This window comes from Bombus affinis, chromosome 2 (genome assembly GCF_024516045.1).
Source record: "Bombus affinis isolate iyBomAffi1 chromosome 2, iyBomAffi1.2, whole genome shotgun sequence".
NCBI classification, from domain to species: domain Eukaryota; kingdom Metazoa; phylum Arthropoda; class Insecta; order Hymenoptera; family Apidae; genus Bombus; species Bombus affinis.
This window is the reverse complement of record NC_066345.1, coordinates 16981283-17006370: the sequence shown is the minus strand read 5'-3', so window position 1 is coordinate 17006370 and position 25088 is coordinate 16981283. Positions and strand designations below refer to the sequence as shown.

Genomic DNA, 25088 nt, shown 5'->3' with positions numbered 1-25088 from the left:
CTCGTTTTCATCTCTGAGAAAATAGAGGAGACCGTCGCGGCAAAGGAGCACCAAAAGAGGGTTTCGTAGGGTCGACATCGAAACATACTCACTTGGTGCAACGCGGGAGACCTGTGAGACCCGTTTCGAGGAGAATTGGAATTGGAGTCGAAACCCTTTTCCCCTTTGCCCTTTCGGTCCTTTTTCTTTTTCGATCGCACGATATGTGCTTCCATCCATGTGCGCAGTTTCGTTCCAAACATGATGCGCGACGGTGATCGGCCAACGGTGCGCGGGGCTTCGTTCAGAAATCAGCTGTCCTGCTGCCGCGTCGGGGATAGCAGATCTGTTCCAGGATCGTCGAATTCGACTCGCGTTCGATCACGGCGGTGGTGACGTCGGCGCTGACGGCGACGACGCTGACGACGTCATCGACGGCGATGACGAGAATCGATCCATGTCGCGAGCAAGCCAGCCTAGAGCGATCAAAGTTTCCGGAAGCTCGCGAACGTTTCTTGTTCTCGCCAATTTCTAGCCTGTCGCCGTTCGTCCGATTAGCGTGGAAGGCCGACACGTTGCTCGTTCTCTTCGCACCTTGTCCATTCCTCGACGATGCGACCCAACAGATCTGAAACAAAACGCGAGAGAACTTAGATCGCTAAAAGCTCAATTTCAAAAGGAGAACCACGAGCATGCACGAGCATGCATCTAACGTTGTCGTCTGTTTAGTTTCGTTCGAAACCCGAATCGACTTTATCCATCAACTACCGTTCCTCTCGCTGACCTTGGAAGATTTCTCTCGCGGAGAAAATTACGTCTATCTTTTACGGCTTTTTTTCCAGCTTTCGCGGGGAGACGCGGTCGCGAGGAAACGCGTCAACGGGAGTCGTAAATTCCCGTTACGATTATTGTTCAAGTGGTCACCACTTCTAGGAAAACTCCACATCTGGTCTTTTTAGCTTTCTCAAGCGCTGAAGCCATCGACGGCACATAGACAAAAGAATAGCAGGGAGGCAGACCATAAACTGTAGACAGGCGACGTTGGCTTCGGGGTTTTCAGTCATAAAGTAACACTGCTAGCGTGCGGATCTGGACTCAAATTGTATTCCTGTATTTCATTATTAAGTCAAATATATACTTTGTATCTTACACTTTATCCACGCGTTTTTCTCTCTTTATATACCGAATAACCTCAACAATTATAATAATCGACACCACGAACAGATCGATCCTGTCGAAGTGGTCACCACTTCTACGAAAACTCCGCATCTGGTCTTTTTAGCTTTCTCAAGCGCCGAAGCCATCGACGGCATATAGACAAAAGAATAGCAGGAAGGCAGACCATAAACAGTAGACAGGCGACGTTGGCTTCGGGGTTTTTCAGTTATAAGGTAACACTGCTAGTGTAACGTAAATCACATCAGAGACCAGGACACACACACACACCTCGGGCAGGATGGTGTCCCGGTCGGCATACTTCGAACCCGATGGACCGACGAGAGGAACACATGGCGACCTTGGCGACAATGTATATTGGCGGAGTACCTGAGGATTCATTTATGGCCTAACGGCCCTTCCACCAAATGTTCCAGAAGCGTAGCAACGGTCACGTACGCCTACAGGGTAGTGGGGATAATGAGAGAACAGATGACCGAAAGTAAAAAGATTGTAAGACTCACTCTCGTACGGTCACGGCTAGAGTTCGGAAGTGTCTTATACTTGTATAAACCAAGTGAAAATAAAGTCTTGTTCTTCCTTATAAAATTTCTCTTTATTTTTACGTGACACTAGCGTGCGGATCTGGACCAGCTCAAATTGTATTCCTACTTATTATTACGCTTCTCTATTAAATTAAATATATATATTTTGTACCTTACACTTTATCCACGCGTTTCCTCTCTTTATACATCTAATAACCTCGACAGATCCCCTTGTTTCTTGTGGGATAATAGGGGTCGTTGATGTGGTACAACGCTGCGATTAGAAAAATATAAAATTTGTATTTCCAACACTCGATACGCTAAAGAGTTACACCGTTACGTATGATACGAATGTCGTAGACGATACTTTGAGGTATGACACTCCGATGGATGAGCACTGAATGTTCTTTCGTAACAGAGCAAGGCCCTTACGGTTGAATGTATAAGAAGAAGATGACTTTCTTGATGTAACAGAAGTAGCAAATCGAACGGACTAAGTATAGGTAGGAAGCGACTGCTCTGTAGTCTAGAGCACAAGTCTAGAGGGATGAAGTGACTGTTCTGTCGCGATCAGAACAAGCGAAGTTCGTTCTTGTGCGATTACGGAGGAAAGCTCGCTGTGGGTGTGTCTTTGGAACTAAGCACGTGGATTCGTTGGAAAAGCGAGGGTAACGATCCGCGATACCCATTGGTTATAGCTAACGTTAATAAATGAAAATCGGAGGAGGAACCTTCCTACCGACGCGGCTCGGGGCTGACCTTGTTCGTGGGAAAAACCGGCTTTTCCGTAAGACGAATGTCCGTCATTTTCCATTAGGCAACTACCCGCTTTCTCTGTAATTTGTAAGAACGTGGAATAAACCCAAGGACTGTTTTAAGTACCAGCTACAAACCGAAAATACTTATTAGTTCGCAGGATCGAAGGTTCCTGCGAACTAATAAGATTCAGTTTATGGTGGGTCTGTCTAATGGTGCTTGGGCCTTGACGGTCAGACAACGAAGGACGTCGCACGTAACACGCATCTTTCTTACGCGAAGAGAAGAAAAGTCGAAGGAGAAGGTAACGAGGGGCGCGTAAGACGGGGTAAAGATGCGCGAATAAAAAGGAGAAAATAGGAAAGCAAGAAGAAAGAGAGGAGAGGACAATGAGTTAGTGATCGGGAGCAAAAACGATCCGAGGGAAAGGAAGAAATTCGTGTCGCGAAAGGGGTGAAAGCTGCCGCTTGTTTTCGACGCAGCGACACAACGTCACCTGCTGCCTAAGCGTTAACCTTTCTCGGTTAGCGAGGAGAAAAGAACCAGTGGCTAGATTCCGAGATACAGGGAATCGTAGTAAAAGAGGCGAAGAAAGAAGGGAAGTGGACTTCCGTTTGCGATATTTCGCGAAAGGGAGCACAGTGGAGGAACGGAAGACGCGCGGGTTAAGGCGATTAAAAACTTGCGAAGTCGAGGTTCGCCATTTCGAAAAAATCGTCGACTCGGAGAAAACGCCGCAGCACGACGCGCGTTGTTGTTCGAGCGTCGTTCCATTGTGCTACCCTGGACGAAAGAGGAACACACGCCGAACGAGAAACGCAAGGAGAAAACAATCGACCAAGACAATGGACGATTCGCTACGCTACGCTATACAGTGGTTTCGTCTTCGTCGTCTAGTCGTAGGATACAAAGCCGGCGAGGTCGCGCGTTCGCGGTTACGATTTTCACTCGAATTTAGAGTTGGAGTTTATTTTTTCTTTTCTTCGATTACGTTGTTAGTTGCGAGGGACGGCGTTCTCGAGAACTAGCAGCCCTTATTTCGCCCAATGGAAAGATTTGGATTTCGTTGGACGCATTCGCGAACTGACATCGTATTTCCGACGGCGAAGAAAGACATCGAAGGTAGAGCGCGGTAGCGCGCAACGATATTCCGAGACGAGGAAGAAAAAGGTCGATCGAATCGATGCGACGTTATCGTTGCGAGGCGCGTATAAAGAAAGAAGCGCGGTCCTTAACCCTTCGATCGCGCGTGGAACAGCGAAGAGGTCGGAGCGCGATCAGCGTATACTTAACGACGATGCGATTAATTCGATTAAGACGCAACGTCGCTCGCTAAGATAAAAATAATCGACCCATTGTTGATTATAATTTTTTCGCGTGAGCGAGCCAACGCGCGAGCGTACGACGATTCTGGGAACGTAGAGCCGCCTTCGGCAGACTGTCGCGACAGCGCGAAGCGAGTCGATGCGATACCGCGTCTTCTCAAGGAATCGAGAACGGGAGAAAGGGAACGAGGTTCTCGAGAAAAAGTAGTCGCGGGCTCGGAGAGATCGCGACTGGTGGACGAGCGGCAGAGACGCGAAAAAGCGAGTACCGGCTAACGGCTAGCTAGAAAGACGGGATTCGGAAAGGGTTCGATCGAGCAGCCGCGTGGGTGGTTCGGAGCACAGAGGAGGTAGCGACCACGACCGTGCCGGGGCAAACGTTGGTCGCCATGGCAACTCTCGCAGCTCTCGCCCCAGGCAACCCCCGGGGATCTACGGGTCGATCCCATCGATCGATCGATCGATCGATCCAAGCAACGTTCGTTTTTCACGAGATCTGTTTTCTCGTCCGAACGACATGCCGCGGCTCGACCCTCGCTCATCACCACCCCCGCGTTTTCTCGAAACATTTCCCTTTCAGGCGTAAACTCGAACGAGGAAGAAAACAAGTCGGTCGCCGCGATTTCACGGTTCGAGTCTCGATCGGTTTGCTCGTTGACCGTTCGGATCGATCCGGCGCGCCGGCTCCTTTTCCCGGTTGCCGTTGCCCCGTTGCCACTGCCATCGCATTCCTGATACCTCCGACGACTATACTTCTTCGCAGAAGCGTATCTCGCGTTTGTTTCGCGAGAAGTCGCACAGCGCGATCGATCAAGTTGCGCTCGATCCATATCGCTTATATTATCTATACATAAATACAATTCCGAGTACGTAATAACGTTAACACTGTGAGTCATCGACGACGGTTCACGGGCGCATACGCGATCGCAAGCGCGCGTTTGTTTCCCACCCGAACGACTTGTCCCGCTCGAGTTGGACGGTTGCCAAAATTATGTAACTCCGTGATAACGTGGCCACAAGTGCGCTGACTCTGAGGTAATTATTTACAAAGTTTACTGCCATCTTAAATGTCCATCATTTTTTAGATATATGCGACGTGTAATTGAATATATTTAACATATGATTCCAAATGACATTTTCCTGTACATATAACCGCCGCTCGGTCTTAGTTTTCGAGGTATTCGCAAAAAATTGTCGATATTACCACAGTGAAGTCCGCCTATGATAATTGTGCGTTCGTGCAACGTATGCGCGTCTCGCGGCGACTGGATGAAGTAACGCCTGAACCAAACCTAATTCTTATCTTTTGTTTATAGTTTACATGGTCCGGGTTAGGTGTCATTCTATCCGGTTACCTCACGGTGACCGGCAAACCAATACTAACGCGTACGCTGTCACGGATGCACAATTATCATAGACGGACTTCACTGTAGTAATATCGACAATTTTTTGCAAATATCTCGAAAACAGACAAAATTCACTGGAATGGTACCGATAGATTTTTTCAAATATCCAAGAATTAAAAGAGTCCGGTAGTAACATGCGAAGCAAAACGTTGTTCGGACTGTTGATTTCTACAACGTGTTAAAAAATCGTCGAAATCCAAGATGGCGACAGCTTTCTAAATTGTAAATACCGATCATGATCATCGTCAGTTTAGTGAATGTCGTTGCGAAATCGGTGCGACACAGTGAGAAAGTTTGCTTTGTTAGGGAAGCGACTGGATTCGCGACTGGGGAAAAATATAAAGAGAAGAGGAAATGACAAACCTCGGTCAGGGTCAAGGACACGAGGTAAAACCTGGTTCGGTCCCAGGCGGAAAATCGTCGCACGGCCGAGAGTTTTCACAGCGGTATAGCTATCGTTATGTAGTCACTCGATTTAGGATATTTTGCTGTATCGTAAATCAAGCTATAAAATAAAACATTACGCGTAACTTTGTTCTCGAAGAAGGCGCGAACTTAAGAAGTCGCGTCGCTACTATTCGAATGTCTGAATTGGCATCAGGAGGAATACAACGCGAACAACGACCGTCGATCGCTCGCGCGTGTATCTAATTCCAATTAACGTTGGTATCTCGATAAAATGAAAAGCTAATTTGTAGGTTCATTTGGTTCATTGAAACAAAGGATAACGGGTGTTCCCTTCCTAGAACACGGTTTTCTCCCCGAATGATTCTCGTGACAATGGCGTGAGGTGAAAATATGCGCGTTAGAAGAACATACGAAACAATTGGAACGCGATTAACGGCCGGTTGGCAACTCGCCAGTGCGTAGATACTCGCTGTGCGTAGACGCCTGTATTCCAATACTTTCCGACCTTGCCCGGCTTTCTTCGAGAGCTTTGGTTCGGTTTATCGAAAGCCTAAACTGAGAAAACGATCCTCGATATACATACCGTATACTATATAGAACGATTTTTCTTCCATCAATCGACGAGCTCAAACACAAACGATCGAGAGTCGCAAGAGCAATTTATTTTAAGTTTTACACGACTCGTTAGCAAATTTAAACGAAACGTTAATCGAAATGGAGGCCGAGAGAAATAGCAAAAGGCGTCCCCTTTGCTCCAGTTGCCGGCGCACCCTCTATCGGAACGGCTAATTCGAGCCAACTACCCTCCACGAGGATCCTCGTGACCAAAAATAATCCATCCATCCATTCGCTCGCCCGTATCTATTGGTCGCGTGACGCGTGATGCGACGGTTCGCACTCGTCAGACTCGCGTTACGTATAGATACTTAGGAGGAGAATCTTAGTCTCGCCTTTCTCAACTCCGACGAATGCGAATCTTCGGAATAAAGCACACCGCGAGTCGATTACGCACCACTACCTCTACCGGGGACTAACTTATCTCGTTCGCACTTGTCTTCTCCCTTTTGCGTTTCCTCTTTGAACGTTTCCTTCGCAAGCTGCGACGATCATCTCCTGTCCGTCACCACTTTGCTTCGAGTAGACTTCTGTACGAAATTTTCAGACTGATGAACTCTTGGCGCGTCTTTCTTCGTTCAGCCTTTTTATTTCTTTGCCTTTCGAGAAACGCCACGCCTTAGCGCGCGATGTTCCCGGGAACAAATGATATCGCACGTTGGCTCGCGTTTCCGGCCGCGAGAACCGTGCCGTATCGCACGATAGAACGCGTTCATCGAGTATCTCGACTACGTATTATTCTCGAAGAAGATATTCTACCCTTCGACACGACTCTCGGTAACGTTAATCGTTACCCGAGTTGTCTTACTCGCGATAACGCGAACTCTCTCTCTCTCTCTCTCTCTCTCTCTCTCTCTCTCTCTCTCTCTCTCTCTCTCTGCCTTTCCATGTTTATCCGCGAAAATATTTCCTGGAAATTCGACTCCTATCCAGAAGAGCGCACAAACAATGAAACGATATCTAATAAAAAGTTGTGGTGGAGTTGCCGCTTGATAAAAAGAAAGGAAAGCAGAAAAGGAGGGAACAAGCATTTTTATAGTTTCTATGTTCCGTAGACGCGGTCGCTCTCGAAGAGGCTGAAACTGATTGGTCCTTCGTTCTATGGAACGCGACGCGAGATCTATTTTCGTTTCTTTGTTCAAAATTCCTTCGAGACTCATAGATATTTACACCACGTCCGATCAACCGTTTGAACAACTGGAAAATCGCGACGAACCTTTTGCTTCTTCCATACCATCCCGTCCTAGGTGTACTCCTCGTATGGAATTGGTCCGCGTTCGCAAACGTATATAGGTTATGTAACGATAATGGCTAGCGTGCGACGGACTCGAGCGCACTGGATTCGGAAAACCGCGCAAACGACGGTTACCACACTTACCATGCCGAATTGAAGTTGTCCGTCTACGTTCGTTTTGTTGGTACGAAACGACGTTTACGTGCTTTTTCTCTCGGACAAAAAAACGGATGCAACGACGACGGCAGCTTTTACGCGTCGACGCATCGTATTGCAACGACCCACCGTCTATTGTACAACCTTTAACCTGCGTTATTCTCCAAATATTCCATCACAGTATCGTCGCTTTTATCGTCGCGTTAATAAGATTACGGTATTAAGATTCTTTTCTAGGAGGTAAGAGGCGATACAATCGCCAATAAGATTTCGTTTGTATAGTATGTAGTAGAGAGAAAGTCGTATGCTCGGATGCTAGGAGACAAATCTGATTCGAACGGTGGTCGTTTGTCCATAAACGAATAAAGTGTAGGGAAGCGATTGTTTGCCGATTGCCAAGCTTTCGGTAGAATAACGAACGTTAAGGAATTGGGGTCTCGGAAGGAACGTATTCGAAGTAACGCTTTACCTTGCTTTCCATCGAACGTCATCCTCCATCAGTTACGATCTCTTCTTACGCTTCGAAAATACCGAAATCCGCCGATCTCGATCAAGTCCTCCGTGAATCGAACGATTATTCAACGAGTCCACGTTGGAGAAATTAAAACGTGTGAAAAGATGCGCGTCACTTCTTACGTGAGACGCGTTGTATGGACCGTTCGAGAAGAGCAAGAGGCACGGCCGCAGTGCGGCCGGCACGCGACACTCTAATACTACGGGAACAAAACCTGCTACCTCAGTGACCGTTCCGACGAGACTGAGCGCCGCCGACTACGCACCCTTATTGGGTGGGCACGTTGCAGGGCCGTACTCGAATGGGGTGCTCTCCCTCTATACTCTATGTACTCCCTTCCACCTGATACTGTCCGCTTCTGTCAAGCTCTCGGCTCTTTCCCGTCGATACGAGCCATCCCACCGCCTCACTCGGAATATCGACACGAACTAGAGAGCACGAACCGTCTTTCGAATCCTACCTGATTTCGTGCTCCTCTCGCTCTCGCGACCGACAGAAACCGACCAATTCTTACCGCTCTGGCATTCTCGACAGCTGACAAACCTAGACGACTCGATCGAGTTCGATGTCCGACGATGTACATTATTGTACATATATACATACATAGCTGTCCCTTTTGCGCGTCCACGATATCCTCTACGAGAAAACGTACGATCTTAAATAAATCGATGTTACAGCGTTGACACGATTACGTAGTGTATATATATAATGTATGCTATACGAGCACGACTAATGAACGACGAGCGATACGTCCCTGTGCAACAGTGGCTAAACGGGACGACACCCTTCGACAACGTAGGGTAGCCAGATCCAATCGAGGGGACTTTGGAGAATTCCCGCTCTCATTTCGTCGAGTATTGCCGTAGAAAAGACACGACAACGATCTCTTTCGATTTTACGATGTATTTTCGTAAGATCGATGCTGCGCGATTCTCGGCATAGAATAACTGTTTCCTTCTTCTCATCTTCTTCAGTTTAATGAGAAGGAACCATTTAGTTTGAATTATCATTTAGCGACCTTTTTAACTTTGTGCTTGCCATTGTTTGTGGCTCTTCGTGGCTTTCGACAAAGCGACGTCGAACCGTCTCAAAGTATCGAAACCTTTGGCTTTTATACTGCCAAATGAATACCTTTCGGGGTTGCATCGCGAACAAAAAGGAAGATTATCGATTGCTCGGTCGAATGCCTGCCCCTAGCTTTCTCGCATTTACATGCTCGACTTTCCCATTCGACTAAATCCGAATCTGTCTGCCTTCGACGCCAAATGTTGGAATGTTGCCTCGCGTCAATTTTACTCTACACCCTCGCTCCCAAATCTCCCTTTTTAATCTTTTGCCAGCGAGAAAAAAAAAAAGAAAAAGAAAAAAAAAGAAAGGAAATTGGGGGCACAAACGTGAATTCGTCGAGACGATAATTACGTAGGTATCTCACCAGAGGGATGCGATATTATCCGTATACGAGTTGGCACTGTTTCGAGGCTGGATTTTTGCCAGGATAAATATTGATCTTGTCGCGTCCGAGGATCCTCTTGACTTCACTCGATTCGATTCGACGATCGCATCGCCCATCGACGATTGACACATGTTACGCAGCCGAGCTTCGAAATTGGTGTGCTACCTTCTTTGCTACCTCTTCTCGCTTGCACCACGGAGACAAAGGAGCGCAAGGAGTAGCAACTACTTCGATTAAGCTCGAGCGTAACGTAATGATCGAACGCGATTCGGAATTCCATTTCGCGCAATTACGTTACGCCACAAAATTTCCAACGAAGAATCTGGATAACTTATTTGATTCCGTGCATAATAAAAATAGAAAGAAAGAGAAATAGAAATAGAAAACGAAGAATGGAAGAGATAATTTGAGGCAGAACCGCGGGAACAGTACAAAGAAAGATTGCCTACAGTCTACAGCATAAGCTCGCACGAGCGACAATTCATGGCTCGTTGACAAGGCACGAAGGGCTATCGTCGTCCTCCGCTCTCTCTTGCTCGAGCTTGGCTTCGCGATCGACTCTTTTCGCTTGATCCGTGTAGACGCGGCCCGCTACCGAAACTAACGGGAAAGGATAACGAGCCCTTTACGGGAATCCACTCGTTGCGTTCCCAACGAACCTTCCGTAAACACCCTTCGTCGTTCTGGCAACACCCTCGAACTCGCTTCAAGGTTCCCGCTACGAAACACCCAGCCACAGCCTCAGCGATTGTTCTTTTCTCCACCGAGTAGTCACGCGCACAGCTTTCCTTTCGCGTATCTTGCTTTCGGCTAAGCGGTGTGTGTACGCAGTCCTTTCACCGACACGCACGTTATTCGTTCAACCACTCAAATTCATTTAAACGAGCATCGCGTCGACCTAATTCACCGTGAGATTCTGCTGCTATCTCGACCAGGCTTAGATACGTACTTGCGTGTGCAGCCTTTAGATGCACGCGCGACCAAATTGCTCGCATTCTACTTTCGAGTATGTATCGCCTAATTAGGTGGAATACGAAAAGAAACGCGCGTTCCCGGGTTCGAGTATATCAACCTTTTCCACGATTAGATGTTTCTTCTACCCTATCCCATACATTGTATTATCGCATGGATGTAGATTACGTTCCTATTCATCGTTATCAGTTCCACTACTTGTAATTTGATACATTTAATACAGCTACGATATATTAAAAATGACGAAACAAGTTGCCTCCGTGGCGCAATCGGCTAGCGCGTTCGGCTGTTAACCGAAAGGTTGGTGGTTCGAGCCCACCCGGGGGCGAATTTCTCTTTTGTCACATCGATTCCTTTCGAGCGAGGACTTTATAAATGACCATAAATATTGTACGTATATTGTACCAAGCATCGAACAAGTACAATTTTTTTGTATGGTACTTCGCCCGAAAAATTGCTAAGCCAAATCTACACCATTTTGAAACAGACGAAGCAAACGGAACTGAAAATCATCCCCTAGTATCGTCTTCTTTCTTTCCTCCTTATTCCATTATTTTTTAACTTATTTGATATCAAAGCGAAAAATAGATCTACATAATTTAAAAAAAAAAGCAACGTATTTTTTAATACGCAAATCTTGCCGATGCAACAACGAAAAATAAAATTCCGCCCAACGTGGGGCTCGAACCCACGACCCTGAGATTAAGAGTCTCATGCTCTACCGACTGAGCTAGCCGGGCTATAATTTTTTGCGATCTTTGATATAGCAAATTATGTGTATCACGTACTAATAAAACTGCCTAACTAATAAATACATTTTTTCGATACTCGTCGACGATACTTTCGACGCTCGATTCTTGCGAATGTTTCGTAATAGATGCGAAACGTGGGTTACGGAATAAGTTGCAAATTTTTGCTTAACGCTATCGTTTATTTGATGAGATCAAGTACTGACGATCACTTACTTCACGTTTTACACTAAAAAGGTTTTCGTAATTTCTCGATTTATGTATGACGATAATGTGTTATAACGTCTAAAACTTTTAGAGCAATTTTCTTGTTTTACGAGGCTTTCTAAGGTTTTATCCGAGAACAAACTAACGTTGGCTATATCTTTGGTGTGCCTCTTAAGACCTTGTCGGTATATAGATAAATAATACATGTTTCCTAGATATAGTTCTTCTGACATCATTCGAAAGTTAATGCTCGACGTAGAGCAACTTCTCTAAACCTTGAAACGCATCTGATATACATCTTTTTAAACGCAACGCAACTTAGGTCGAAAATCTTGTTTGACCAAACATATCATCCACTTTCAAGTAAGATTCTGTCGAGAACATTAATGACGAACACGCATAATTTTCTACCATTTTGGTTATGATCTATGGTGTTCCACGCAACCACGTTAACCATGCAATTCAAATTTAGGCGGAAACCTTCAGAATCTCAACATTTATTCTTATACTTTATTTTTAAAGTTATTATATCCATATATGTATGAATGTATATCAACCTGCCGCCATCTTTCTCTCTTTGTGCAGCAAAGTTTTTATTCGATCTTTTCTTTTATACTAATTTTTAAGCAAATTTAATTTTTTCCTTGATTGAAAAGTATTTATCGATGACAATGAATCTCAGATAATCGAAAAAAGATATTAAAAATAGGGAAAACAAAAAAGGAAAAAGGTACGAAAGACACCGACGAGGATGGGATTCGAACCCACGCGTGCAGAGCACATTGGATTAGCAGTCCAACGCCTTAACCACTCGGCCACCTCGTCAACCGTTAACTTTTTATTTCAATACACAGAACACGATACATAAAAAATTTCTCAAACAATTTATTTTTATTAAATAGGCTAACCTTGAATCACAAAGGGTAATTGCGTTTCGGGTGATAATTATAACGTCTCCATAATGTCATTTTCCTATGCGACCGGTTTAATGCAACGTGGCTACGTAATCTAAGATCTAAGATGTAGTATCTCGTCTAAACTTAAATCATCGTATCGGCAAGAGAACTTCGATGATACCTGGTTCGGATGTAATACAACTGACTGACCGATTACACGAAGTTTTTATTGGAAAGGTTTAAAGCGACTTGGATCAAAGTTGGGCGATGGAATTCATCGGGATGGATTCGCTGTAGGAAAGCGAAAACGAAATAGCAAATTCCTGGAGAAGGTGTATCAAGAGACTAGTCGTAATTAGGATATAAATGTTGTTATAAAACGAATAATTATGGAATCGTGGACTGATCTCGAGTGGAAAACAGAAGAAAAAAATAAAAATCGTTATCATCTGCTTATAAAGAAACTAATTTATTCGTATGAAAAATACGTATGTATCGTAGTGCACTGGATTTTTCACGTGTAGGAAAACAAAAGGTCTTGTTTCATTGGCTGGCTGCCAGGATTGACTCGTCTGCAATGCGACCTGTCTGCCATTCTCGCGAGCAAATTTGTCGAGGTTGTGTTTTGTTCGACCGGCAGCCGGTGGTCCGCTGTTCTTCCCTGACCATTGGATACAAACGCGCGCGTGAGTTTGGATGAAAGATGCGACCGGGTATGCAGCTTAATGGAGGAACAGGGAATGAACAGCGTAAACAAACGCAAAACATTCGCGAATGTTGGAGAGAACAAATGAGGGAGAAACGGACGCCGGTGATCGATCGGTGATATTCAACGATCGCCCATTACTAAGAAGCAACGAGAAGGTACTTTTTCCGTAAGACAAGTAGCTTCTTCCAAGGTGCCGAGATTAGCTCTCAAGAGAACCTCCGCGATTACTTTCTCGGCGATAATACTTTGACGAGGCATCGATTTCCTCAATTTGCCAGCCACATAACGACCAAACGTCTCGAAATGGTCGTCCGTTACGGAGCTGGCAAACTGTCTCGGAGAGATTTCACACGTCGAGTCCTTCGGCTGACGATCTTGAAAGCTTTCCGGTTGTTGATGACATTTCCTTCTGAGAGGATCGGTCGATGCGGAGGTGGAAATTCTTCTGGCGTACGAGCCCTCGGTTTCAAGGATGATCGGTTGAAACGCCGGAGCAGAGCTAGCTGCCGGGGACGGTACAGGTGACGGTGGCTCGATCTTGTCTACGTCCGTTTGCACAGACTAGAAAACAGTTACGTTGCCAACTGTAATTCAATGCTAGCGACATGGACTATAGTGTATCGATCAAAGTACGTGTATATGTATAACGATCAACGAACGAACGCGATACAAACAGAGTCCAACGTCCGAACGTACCATTCGATACGTCGTTGCACTGACTCGCGTTGTTACGTTTCGCTTTATCGTATCGCGTTGTTAGGTTCTATCTTATCGTATCGCGTCGTATCGTGTCGTATCGTATCGGGTCGTATCACGTCGTGTCGAGTTTGCTCTCAATGAAATAAAAATGCTTTCCAACTTGCATAATCTTTCACACGAAGTATTCGTGGAAGACTGTTTCAAATATACGAATATATGCACGAACAAACCAACATTTCGACTTTCTTTTTTATTAAAACGTAATTTTCAGCGCATCGTAACGCTCGTCGAGTTTTCGGATCGATAAAGTGCCGTAAAGAGGAAGAGAAATAGATAGAGCGAAGGTTAAAAAGAAATTAAAAGCGAGACTAAAAATGGCAGCAAAGAAAGGATAAAAAAAGGAAGAAACGAGCTTGTTGCTCGTATCGAAGAGATGTATTGCTCGCGAAATATTTATCTTCTCGTTCTCACCGTACTTACTACATTCGTGACGTACCACGACGTTACAGAACGAAACGCAACTTGAACGCCTTTGATTACTTATTCACGAACGACAAATTTGATTTTTCAAAAAATTGAAATACCAAAAGCTTGCGTGATCGTTTAAGAATACAGAAGTAAAAGTAGAATGCAAATGAGCATAGATAATAACGAATGGGAGGGGAAGAGAAGGGACGGTTTTAAGGGGAAAGGGAGAGCGAAAGCGAGAGAGTGCGAGAGTCTGGATTTGCGCAGTCTCGGTAACTCGAGAAAAATTGCACGAGGTCGTACCATCATCTCCTCTTGAGAGAGATCCGTTGGGTTAGCCAAAGCATTCTTAAAGTCTCTCTCTTCATCTAGTGGACTCGTTTCGTTCTGTTCCGCTACGAACTTTAAAATATCGTAGTACCATAACGAAGATCTGTATCGTAGCCGAGGATTCTGGACCATCTTTTGCGAATTTCGCACCTTTTTGTATTCCCTTCTGAACGCGGTTCTAAGCGTGTTGATTTTTCGTATGACAGTCTCCTTATCCGCGATCGGATTAACCTCCCTCAATTTTTGCACGAGAGCGTCATAAGCACGATTTCGAAGTATCCTGTCCTTGTATCCCCTATACCTGACCTGCCACAAGCAGCGAAAACTACGGTAGAGGTGAATGAATTCCGCGAGGAAATCATGCGAGTATCCGACCAAATCCGACATGTTGCTTGGTTCGCGCGGATACGATTCCCAAGGAAGTCGATCAGAAATCGATCTTTGGCTTTTCGATCAATTCATGCACTTACGAAATTGCGTGTTTTTATATAGGTGTACGGTCTTTGAAAGAACGTAACGCGATCTTCTCGCCACGCGGTTGACTTACGATCGAACGACGAACGCGAGCACAAGTAAGATAAACGTAGCGTGGATGACCGCGCTCGACGTTCGACTGAGGGGCCACCAGTCCACACGAGTCCACAGGCCGCTTCTCGAACGGACGATCGTCAGATGGTAGTCAGATGTCGATCGTGTATGCCTGCCTTTGGAAACGCGTACCTACGCGTTTGCACAAACCACCTTGTTGCCGACCAGATCTTTCTCCCTCCAGTAATCAGAGGTTTGCTCGTGCTTGTACAAGAGGCCCTACCACGACATGCGCTCGACGCCACTCTTTCATAATTACTCACATTCGTTTTCAACGCAGCAGTTTTTTTCTTTATACTCCTTTCCTTCTTCTTTTTTTTTCTTCTATTTCCCTTCGAATTACATCGATTAAATAACTATCCCTTCTTTAATTCTTTCTACTATTGCGTTAAGTTCTTCTTTACAAACTGATTCTTCGGGAGAGAGAGAGAGAGAGAGAGAGAGAGAGAGAGAGAGGCGAGGACAAGGTTTCGATCGAAGTACACGATTCGACTGGAATCAGTGCACTGCACGCAACGCGTTCGCACTAGAGAACGTTTGACAGTCGTTGCGCGTAATCACGTGATATTCTCGCGATCGAGTAACCGTTCACGACGAATTTTCAAATCGTAGAAAGCTTGAAATTCGCACGGATCCAGTCGTACTTGAAGCGCTTTGTGTTTTACCAGGTTCGAGAAGGTTTGCGCAAACGCGAAGCGTGACAAGAGGAACCGTGGCGGAGGTGTTGCGGAGCAGGGTGAAGGCGAACCGACTCGATGGGTCTCTGTCTGCGTCCAATGAAAGCTATTTCCTGCTAGTGTTGCCAACGTGACCGCGCAAACACGTTTCACGAGCTGGTCGAGTGCGACAGTTTATGCACCGCCACGCCTCGACGTGTACCACTCGCGTTCTTAGTGCTTCGTACGCGTTAATTGTTGACGAAAGGTTACCGTTCGACGCTTGCCTCCAGACATTCCCACTTAAATAAATCTCGTGGCAAATCTATCTGTTTTATCGCGAAACTAGCGAGCGCGCACGTGCAAACCACGCTGCATAGTCTCGCGGAATTGGTTACAGTTTCGAGATCGCGGAAAGTATCTCTGGAAAATCGAAATTGCGAAATCCGAGAAGCAAACACGGCCGAAGGCCGGTTTCGCCAGATCGGAGGACGATAGCGCTGCCGCTATGTGCGAACCTTCGCGCCTTATAAGGTACTAGTCGCCAATTCGTTCGTCACTCGATTCCCCGTCATCTCGATACTCGCGATAAGTCTCCTTCGTCGTTACTTATTTATTTATTTGTTTGTTAGTTATGGAATACCGGCCTAATCAAGCTATAGATTATACCGAATACTTTCCATTTTGAGTTCGAACATTCTAGCTTGACGCATTTCTTCGTGCAAAACGTGTTTTGAAAAATAAACTAAGGTAAAAGATTGAGAGAAAACGAACAAGAGACTCGTAAGTCATAGGAAGAAAGAGAAGAGAGGAGGAATGAAGAGAACGGAGAGGCGGGGCGAGAGTAAGCGGATATTATAAAAGGAGAAAGGCAACGATGTTTAAACACGAAAGACGTACTTTCGCTTACAGATAACGCGAGAAAACGAAATCATTGATATACAAATTGTTGTGCGATTTCGAGAAAGGAAGATTTAGATGGAAGGTGTCGGTGGTGAGCGTCAAGTCAGAACCCTGTCGCTAAATCAACGTTTCTCTGGAAATGTAACGGAGACACGATATATTTACATCAAATATGTCATGAATTGACATAAGTTACAGCCCAGAAAGCGATACGTTGTTCGATCGCCACGCACGTTAGTACATCAGTGTCAAAACATTTAAGGGCTTGCATTTGGATTTGTTTCAAACGATGCGATTCGCTTGCCTTTTCCCTTCCTATTTTCGTATCTCTTAGAATAAATTTACCGGTACCTGTTTTCCAGAGTATCTATGTTTTTGAAATACTACTAACACGCTATTCGCTGAAAATTTATACCACGTACTATGTTGAGACAAAAATAATTTGGAAATTAGCCGATAACTCCGAAAATTACAAAGAAAATCTCTTTCAAGACACCAATTACACATTTCGATCGAACGATCAAACGTGCGATTGCCAATCATTGTAAATACATAAGGCGACTTAATTCGTATTAGTTCGAGCGCTGTTCTCGTAATCGTTGAGCGAATCCACATCGTGAATAACCCAAAATTACATGTACATATGTTTGTTCGGTACCACTTACTTCGAGTCATCGACGAGCTCGCTGTTTTCCCATTTCTTCAAAAAGTTGTGTTTTCACCACCGAGCCGCGTATCACGGATCATTTACCGATACCAGATAAATTTCTTTAATCGCAACACGCTTGAATCTGTGTGTGGAGAGATTTTAGCGGAGACTGCGATCCCTAACTTTTCGCGCACGCGCGTCAGCTTGTACTTTGTTATCTTCGTATACGAATTTTTCACCGGTGCCCCTGTGCTGATTTATTCTTCGGAATGTTTGGTAAATAAAAATTGAACGCGGCAGCTGAAAATTGCGGCCAGCAGCGTGCGTGCAAGTAGAAATCGTACCGGTGGAATGCACCGGTGGTTCGGACGCTAGCTAAAGTCTCACTGGCGAGACTGGCACCGTTGCGTTGCGTTGGTTCGTTTCACTCATCGTAGGCTTCCACTCGGTCGCTTTCGCGCGTTTATTCCGAGTGTAGCGTGTGTTGGGCCGGGTCAGGCCGAGTCGACCAGGCCAGGCCAGGCTAGGCCAGGGCAGGGCAGGGTAGGGCCAGGCCAGGCCAGGCCAAGGCAGGGCAGGGCAGGGCAGGGCAGGGCAGGGCCAGGCCGGCAATCGCCGCCGTGTACCCAAACTATAATAGATCGCAGCACTGGATACACTTTGTTTATGTAAGCTGTTATGACGGCGTCTAGTTCAAGATCAAAATAAATGGAACTCAGAGTTTCGACTGCCAGTTCCTTTCGAAATACGACAACCCTTTTTCATCGAATATTACCTTGACGTATTTTGCTTTTTAAGGGAAAAAATGAAAATTTAGCAGTCGCTCTTCGTTCGAACTTGCAATGTGTGCGTGTGTATTTTATATGCATATGTATATACATATGTATGTATACGTATTTTGTGTTTATGACAGCCTTAGTATTTTGTTTCTTAAAATTCAGTATAGAGACGATATCGAATGCAAAGCGATTTCGATTATGGAAGACGAACGATTATACAGGAAAGAGAGCAGACGTCGGGATAGCGAAAAAGGGAAGCGATTGCGTTTTTCTTTGTGATCAAAGAGAACCTCTGTCGGTCACCGAATCTGTTACCGAGTCGCTCGCTTTTCGTTCTCTGCATCGTTTGCCAAGAATCGCTTCAACTCCAATGTAAACGTGCCTTTTATTCAAATTTTCAGCTAGACGATACGACGACACATTCTCGGAAGGAAGATACGCGCGAACGAATTCAAAATGTTTATCGGTTTGGCAATGGATATCGTTCGAGATGCGGAATACGATAAACTCGTTTCGAACAAATCCTTGCACCTTTCTTCTCACGTTCGAAAATATTGCACAAAACGCGCTTTGCAATACATTTGATTTTTTATTATTGCAACGTATTCGTTAGACTTCGTACGGTTGAAAATTTGATTGGTTGAGTGGTTGATACGATGTAGGAAATCCACATCGGAATACGTATATAGACAAGAAACAAGAGATAGATAGGTTATGAGTGTGTGCGATGTTGCAACTATTCGGGAAAGCGGCTTTATGGTTTGTTGGAAAAGAAGAAGACGAAGGGGAAACACCGTGAAAAAAAAACGAAACGATGAACACCGAGTATGAGAAAGAAAGCAATAGACAAAGAGGACGATGCTAATCCTCTTTGTATGGAAAAACCGAGTGGTTCGCCGAGCAGACTACGAAGCAGAGCAGACTTTCGAATAAGCTATTCAACCAGTGCAATATACCGTACAAATATAGCGTATCCCGTCTAGACGACGTGACTTTTCTATACAAACGAAAAGTTACCTCGTTATTTCGCGAGATTCCCATGGAAGGCGCGGCGAACGGTATGGAAAAGCAATACCGAGATGTTGAAGTAAGCAATTGGTCTTCTTTATCCGATTGTTTTCGCTCGTTAAGCAGCGATCGGCAGATTCCTGACGCAAGTCGGAACAGCTAAAAGCTTTTTCTTCACGCGGTGCCGCTCTACCGATTGTTCGCGTATAAGTTAACACTCCTCTTTCTTTCTCAACGCGGCGCGACGTCGTTGTCTAATAAATTCTACTCGAACAAAGACTAAAACGTTTCAGACCATACTCTGCGAGCTGTACCTAATAACCTGGTTTAATTAAAGCTATATTCAAAACCGGCTCGTCTACGAGTCGTTTCTTCGATGTCCAATAACGCAACTGAACGGTGAACAACCGCGAGGAACTGGTGCAAACTCGATTCGAACGACTTTATCTCAACGTATGGGACGTACAATACCATTCCCTGTGAAAGAACATATTCTATAATGTTTGTATGACATCGAGTGACAGTTTGTCCCGATCGAATCATATGGAAAACAGTATAAAACTAGTGTAGTTTTCCAAGTGAAGAATTAAGCGGAAAACATAATAGAGGATCGATCGACGATTAATTAACAAATGTGGGACGTCGTAATTTACAATGTCACAAAAATTCCAATTGGTTCTATACAAACAATACTACCTATGATTAACGAGAAAACTCGAAAAATGGGCTTTAAACTCGGTATCTCGGTGAAAAGCTTTGTGTTACGGATACATCGTAGCTACAGAGCGATACGAAGGCAGACAATAGAGGGTAAGGTTATGTCAGAGAGAAAAAAGATAATGTGTACTGGAAACTCTGCTATGACTACGATACGTTCCATCAATGACGCAGATTCGTGAAATGAAAAGAATATTTCTTTTGCTCGGATGTTATACATAGGTGTTATACGTATGCTCGATGAGAAAGCGATAGAAAGAATTTCGTAGCAGTCGTCGCCGCGATTGAGAAATTTTTATTTTTTACTCGTTCGTAATCCTCGAATAGTCGCAAAACGTACTATATCGGGATCGTATAACGAATCGCGAAACTACCAACGAGAGGTTGAATATTTCAGTTCGATCGAATATTCCATAGTCTGTGATGTGAGTACCTCGTTATCGAACCTTGTCTACCATTCCTATCTCACATTCTTGTTAACGGTAGTGCTTTTTCTCTGCGTATAATATTATGCATACTGAAGCTACATTTAAGATCAGGGCTGCATCTCAGACAATTTGTCACACCCGATTTGATTGAAATTTTACAGATAGCTTAATTTTCCATTCGAATGTTAAGACCCAAAATTTTCCGAAAAATATTTTCCCACTTCAGAGTCACTTCTTGTAATCTTGAAAACTTCCATGCTTCGATTTGATTGAAATTTTGAAAATAACTTCTTTTTAGATAGAAACAACATTTAAGGGAACGATTTTTTGGTGATTCGAAGATTAAAATTTAAATTTTTCGGAAAACGTTTTACTAGCGAAATGTCACTCCCTGCGTTATCGATACAGCGATGAGTGCAAAATTGGACAATGAAAATTTGAAGAAGGCTATTTGCGGGAAGGATCATGAATTCTTGGTATGATAGATATGTACTTAAAGATATCCCTAATACTACATATCGTATTTTATATAGTTTTGTTTTAGATCTTTTTAACCGGCCGCCATAAAGCGACTGGCAATCCTTGTTAGTGAGATCGTCCCTATTTTGAATAATTACCTTCATTTTATCTTGTAATCTACTTTATACATTTCAATTGGAGTAATGTTTAATTTTTATTGTTCGATAGGTATGATAGAGCGCGGAGAAAATAAGTATCACTTGGTAATATGTCCTGACAATAAACGCGACGAAACTATACTACTGTCGTTAATCAAGAAACACACCTTAGCTTTCGAATCAATAAAAGTGCTTCTCGCAAAAGTTATTTTTATCTAATAGGAACCTGTTTTTGCGGAAGTTAAATTATTCTTTTGTATGTTCGATCCATTCTTAAATCAATCAATGAAACAAAAAAACCATAACTTGGAGGATGTTTCGTGGAAGAATGCACCGGTTGGTTAACGGACATAACCAATTTGACCTGTGTGTCATAACTGGTTCGATAAGATTGATGAGAATAATAATAACGGTAGTAGTAGTGCAATAGCAGTAACAGTAGCTGTAGCAGTAACAGTAGCAGTACTAGTAGTAGTTGTAATAGCAGTAGAAGTAATAATAAGAGCAGTAGTGACTGCAGTAATAGTTATAGAGCAGTAACAAGCTATGGTAGTGATTATTTTGACTAGAAATAAAAAAGCACATCGACCACGTTCTTTTATTCCGCGAACTTCGCTAGACATTGTTTCTGAAATCAATCGACGAAGTCAACGAATAAGAAAAAAACTGTGATATTAGCAGTGAAAATAATTGTTTGGGACAGATACTGAAAAAATACCATTGTTTATTTTCTATTAATAAAATTACGGTTCTTACATTTTAAAATGCAAATTACATTAACCGAAAAAGGCATTGTTGCTGGAGCCCTCTGTCGTGCAATTGTGAAGTAACGATGCAGGGTGGTTAGACATGTTGTTAACGGTTTGTCCTCCCCCTAATCCACCTCCAACGCATCCAGCAGCAATATCGCCACCACCACCACCACCACCAACAACAACACCACCACCACCACCACCACCAACACCACTACCACCACTGCTGCCACCATTTGTATCGGCAACTGCAACGGGTGCGGCGAGACCAACGTCGCCACCTCCTAGTCCGACTCCGATTCCAGCTGTTCCGCTAGCATTTCTTGTTCTCAGAGGTTTTACGTCTTGTGAAACTTCGTACGTTTGATTCTGTTGATTTTGCAAATTGATTTCATTGTAAACGAGTTCTTGAATCTTCAACCTAATAAACATTTGTCTATCGAGCGGTAAGCTTTTGAGAGGATTTCGAACACTCATCAAAAAATGATAAGTATCGTCTCCTTCTTCTTCTTGCGAGATCCTTAGTCTCTTTTGCAGAGATTCAAATCTTTTTCCGATCTTACTCATCTTACTCTTCTTAGGCGGTGGCATAACTTGATGAAGACCATCGTCGTTCGAGAGTAAAGATTGACAAGAATCACCATCTAAATCGTCAAATTGAGTTTCCTCGTGTCCTTCTAAAATATCGATCTGAGGTTCGATTTGCGTTTCTTCTGGTGACGATCGAAGGGCCGCCGAGCAATTTTGCGAAAGAGTGCACCCAATTACTCTTGAATTCATTTGATCTCGCAGGAAGAACAGGCTCTTGAACCAAACCCATTTTGAGTCATGTTCATTAGCGCCACCATCGCATTTTCCTCTATAAGTTTTCTTTAATTCGTTGCGGAAATTGTCTCGTAAGTGCTTCCATTTTGATTTTGCGACGTCCGCTGGAAACGAAGATTCTCCGTTAATTTTTTTGTTACGATAACAAATTTTTCGAAACTTTCCTACATGAATAATGCGCATTCGCATGGCTTTGTTACGTCGATAACGAACGACAATTGATGAAATGAAAAAGTTATGAAAAATAAATGGCCAAGAAAACATTGCTTCGTCGAGCATAAAATTTTGTAGCTCTCCAAGCGTTTAATCGTTTGCCCACGAATCCAATGGATTCAAATTACCGCGACCTCAGACGGAATATTGTGTAAACAGTAATTAAAATCATGCTCGCTATCAATATTACCACAAATTATAGACATCGACTGTAATTAAAAAGTTATAGAAATGGCGACGCAATAACGATCGACCGTACGCGCTCTTGGAAAGTAGCCCGTTTTCCAGCAAATAAATTTAATATGCTCAGATTGTAATTGATCTCGACACGACTATATCGTGTACACGTACGTATACACAACAAGTTGATCGAGTCGTTCGCTCGGTTATTCGATAGCTTGATCGAGGAATGAAAAGGACACATGACATACACAATACACAATCGTAGGAAGGTGGTAGTGGAGGAGGGACTGGTACAAGTAGAAACGGTTGAAAATGTGACGGTAGAAGGGAAAGAAAAAGTGGAAGGGATGCGATCAAAAGGGGAAAAGAGAGAGAGAGAGAGATTGAGAGGGAGTAAGGGAAGAGAGAGAGAGAGAGAGATTGAGAGGGAGTAAGGGAAGAGAGAGAGAGAGAGAGAGAGATTGAGAGGGAGTAAGGGAAGAGAGAGAGAGAGAGAGAGAGAGACTGAGAGATAGCAAGGGAGGCGTATAACGACGCAGGCGCAAATAGAAGAGGCGGAAAGAAGAGAGAAGAGGGAAATGGGAAGTGGAAAGAGGAGAGAGAAGAGCGAGGCGTATACTCACTGGAGACCTCGCAAGCCCTCGCGATCTCTCGCCACATCTTTAGAATGACATCGCGATTGTGATAGTTGACGTTCTTCTGGTCCCAGATCGCGGGCCTAGCGTGCACCTCAGTGATCAGTCTCTGGAGATCCATCGTCATCGCGTTCCTACGCGCGTTCGCGTTGCATCTCCTGGACGATCGCTTACTAGCAACTCGACGGTTGAGAAGCGTGTTGCCGGAGCTGAGTGAGGATGCAGCCGCGCGCGAGCCGCTTCCTCTAGTTACGTTTCGTTGAGATTCGTTGGTGTGCGAAAGCCGATTTCTCGGTTGCTTTGTTGTCGATTCCTCGCTGGAAATCACTTGCTCCCCTGGCTGGTGCTGTTCTTCCTTGATCGGTGGGATCGTGTCGACAGTTTCGTTGACGGTGTCTAGTACTTTGTCACCGCCACCGCCACCGCCACCGACGACGACGAGCTCGTCCTCGTCGTCGACGTTACTGTTTCGTCGCTGTTGTTGTCTCCTCTTCCTCCTTTTACGCCTGGCGATGCGAGGACTGCCGGCCGAGGAGGAACTCGTGAAGCTGAGCCGAGCGGAGGATCGCAGGCGAGACGAATCCAGGGCTTTTTCCTCCTCGACTCGTGCACGCGTGCCGCCGTCCATACACGGCCGGTACACGCGCGCGTCCAGCCGGGAAGACGCGCACTCGCCTCAACAAACGAGTTCGATACGCGAGATGCTCTTCGCCGAAAGAAAGTCAATTACTGTACGCGCGCACGTTCTCGGCCGTACTCGCTCGCGATACGCCGCCGATCCGCCTGGCTGCTTATCCGCTCGCTAGCCAGCGCCGAGAACCCAAGTCCGAACCTTCCTTCGCTTTTGCCTACGATTTCAGCTTCGGCTTCGGTCTCGCTCGAGTTTGCGCTCGGCTCCGCTCGGTTCCGCTCGGTCCGACTCGGTTCCGCATCGCGCGCCACCGCTCGTCACCGCTTGTCACCGCTTGCGATCTCTGCTCGACAACGCTCCTCGTCTATCTCCCAGAATTCTTTACAACTATTTTCCTACCAGACCTCTCCTCTTCTCTCCTCTCCTTTCCGCTTCGCTCCTCTCCGCTTCTCTCCTCTCCTCACCGCTCCAGTTTCTTTCCTTTCCTTTCGTTTGTTCCTTTATTTTCCTAACTACTATCGTCTCGTTTTCTATTATTACTCGATTTTTTACCGTCAGCCTCAAATCCTAATATGCATTTAGTACTCGAATTCGAACTTTGCCCTGTTCTGTCCTGTCTCCTTGGCACTCGCAAATTCACCGAGATTCCTGTTTCATCTATAAAATTTTCCGTATCAATTTCTCATCAGGTCCTTCTTCCCTTCACTGATTCGGAAATAATCATACGTTGTACGAATGTGTTTCTGCGTTCGTTAACACGTTGCATTTCAATTGATTTTATAGTTTCCTCTTTAGATTATACATTCTCCTAATAAGATCATGTATCTAAGAAATCGAAGGAATTTTCGTTAATACATGGATCGTTATATTACAGTTATACAAGTATGATTCGTTTTCCGATTGATGTTAGTCCGAAAAACTATTTGAC

The 25088-nt window shown here is 44.6% G+C and overlaps 3 protein-coding genes, 1 long non-coding RNA gene and 3 other non-coding genes across 11 annotated transcripts in view; 2 read left to right on the top strand and 5 right to left on the bottom strand.

Moving 5' to 3' along the window:
* LOC126928775 (uncharacterized) overlaps positions 1-17785 on the bottom strand; it is a 34295-nt gene extending 16510 nt beyond the window's left edge. For 2 of the 5 annotated variants that reach the window (XM_050744503.1, XM_050744508.1), the window contains exons 1-2: positions 8049-8356; positions 93-607 (exon numbers count right to left, since the gene is read on the bottom strand). In XM_050744503.1, coding sequence (XP_050600460.1) covers positions 93-242 — 150 coding nt within the window. In that variant the 5' untranslated portion in view covers positions 243-607; positions 8049-8356. Of the gene's footprint in view, positions 1-92; positions 608-8048; positions 8357-17388 lie in introns of those variants that run through there. The other 3 variants (XM_050744506.1, XM_050744507.1, XM_050744504.1) reach the window with 2 other exon arrangements.
* On the top strand, positions 10773-10846 carry Trnan-guu (transfer RNA asparagine (anticodon GUU)). Its single transcript has one exon. It is a non-coding gene; the product is annotated as a tRNA-Asn (tRNA).
* Positions 11186-11258, bottom strand: Trnak-cuu (transfer RNA lysine (anticodon CUU)). The gene has a single exon. It is a non-coding gene; the product is annotated as a tRNA-Lys (tRNA).
* On the bottom strand, positions 12218-12299 carry Trnas-gcu (transfer RNA serine (anticodon GCU)). The gene has a single exon. It is a non-coding gene; the product is annotated as a tRNA-Ser (tRNA).
* Positions 13200-14963, bottom strand: LOC126928042 (uncharacterized). Its single transcript, XM_050743974.1, has 2 exons — positions 14550-14963; positions 13200-13640 (listed from the first exon to the last, which is right to left on the bottom strand). The coding sequence occupies exons 1-2, from the start codon at positions 14961-14963 to the stop codon at positions 13200-13202; spliced, it is 855 nt and encodes a 284-aa protein (XP_050599931.1).
* LOC126928807 (uncharacterized) lies at positions 13504-24941 on the bottom strand. The gene is made up of 3 exons (XM_050744630.1): positions 23518-24941; positions 21678-22602; positions 13504-13640 (listed from the first exon to the last, which is right to left on the bottom strand). Exons 1-2 carry the CDS (start codon positions 24155-24157, stop codon positions 21698-21700), a joined length of 1545 nt encoding a protein of 514 aa, XP_050600587.1. The 5' UTR covers positions 24158-24941; the 3' UTR covers positions 13504-13640; positions 21678-21697.
* Positions 15710-21125, top strand: LOC126928847 (uncharacterized). Its single transcript, XR_007716956.1, has 2 exons — positions 15710-16354; positions 16453-21125. It is a non-coding gene; the product is annotated as an uncharacterized LOC126928847 (long non-coding RNA).
* Positions 24942-25088: the final 147 nt, after the last annotated feature.

What these genes read in the sequence shown, in the direction of transcription:
- LOC126928042 (XM_050743974.1), bottom strand. Translation starts at nt 14,963, where the DNA reads ATGTCGGATTTGGTCGGATACTCGCATGATTTCCTCGCGGAATTCATT. An exon ending in TCTCTCAAGAGGAGATGATG is followed by an intron (nt 13,641 to 14,549) that starts GTACGACCTCGT and finishes ACTGTTTTCTAG; the next exon opens with TCTGTGCAAACGGACGTAGA.
- LOC126928807 (XM_050744630.1), bottom strand. Translation starts at nt 24,157, where the DNA reads ATGGACGGCGGCACGCGTGCACGAGTCGAGGAGGAAAAAGCCCTGGAT. An exon ending in GAGGGCTTGCGAGGTCTCCA is followed by an intron (nt 22,603 to 23,517) that starts GTGAGTATACGC and finishes CTTCGTTTCCAG; the next exon opens with CGGACGTCGCAAAATCAAAA.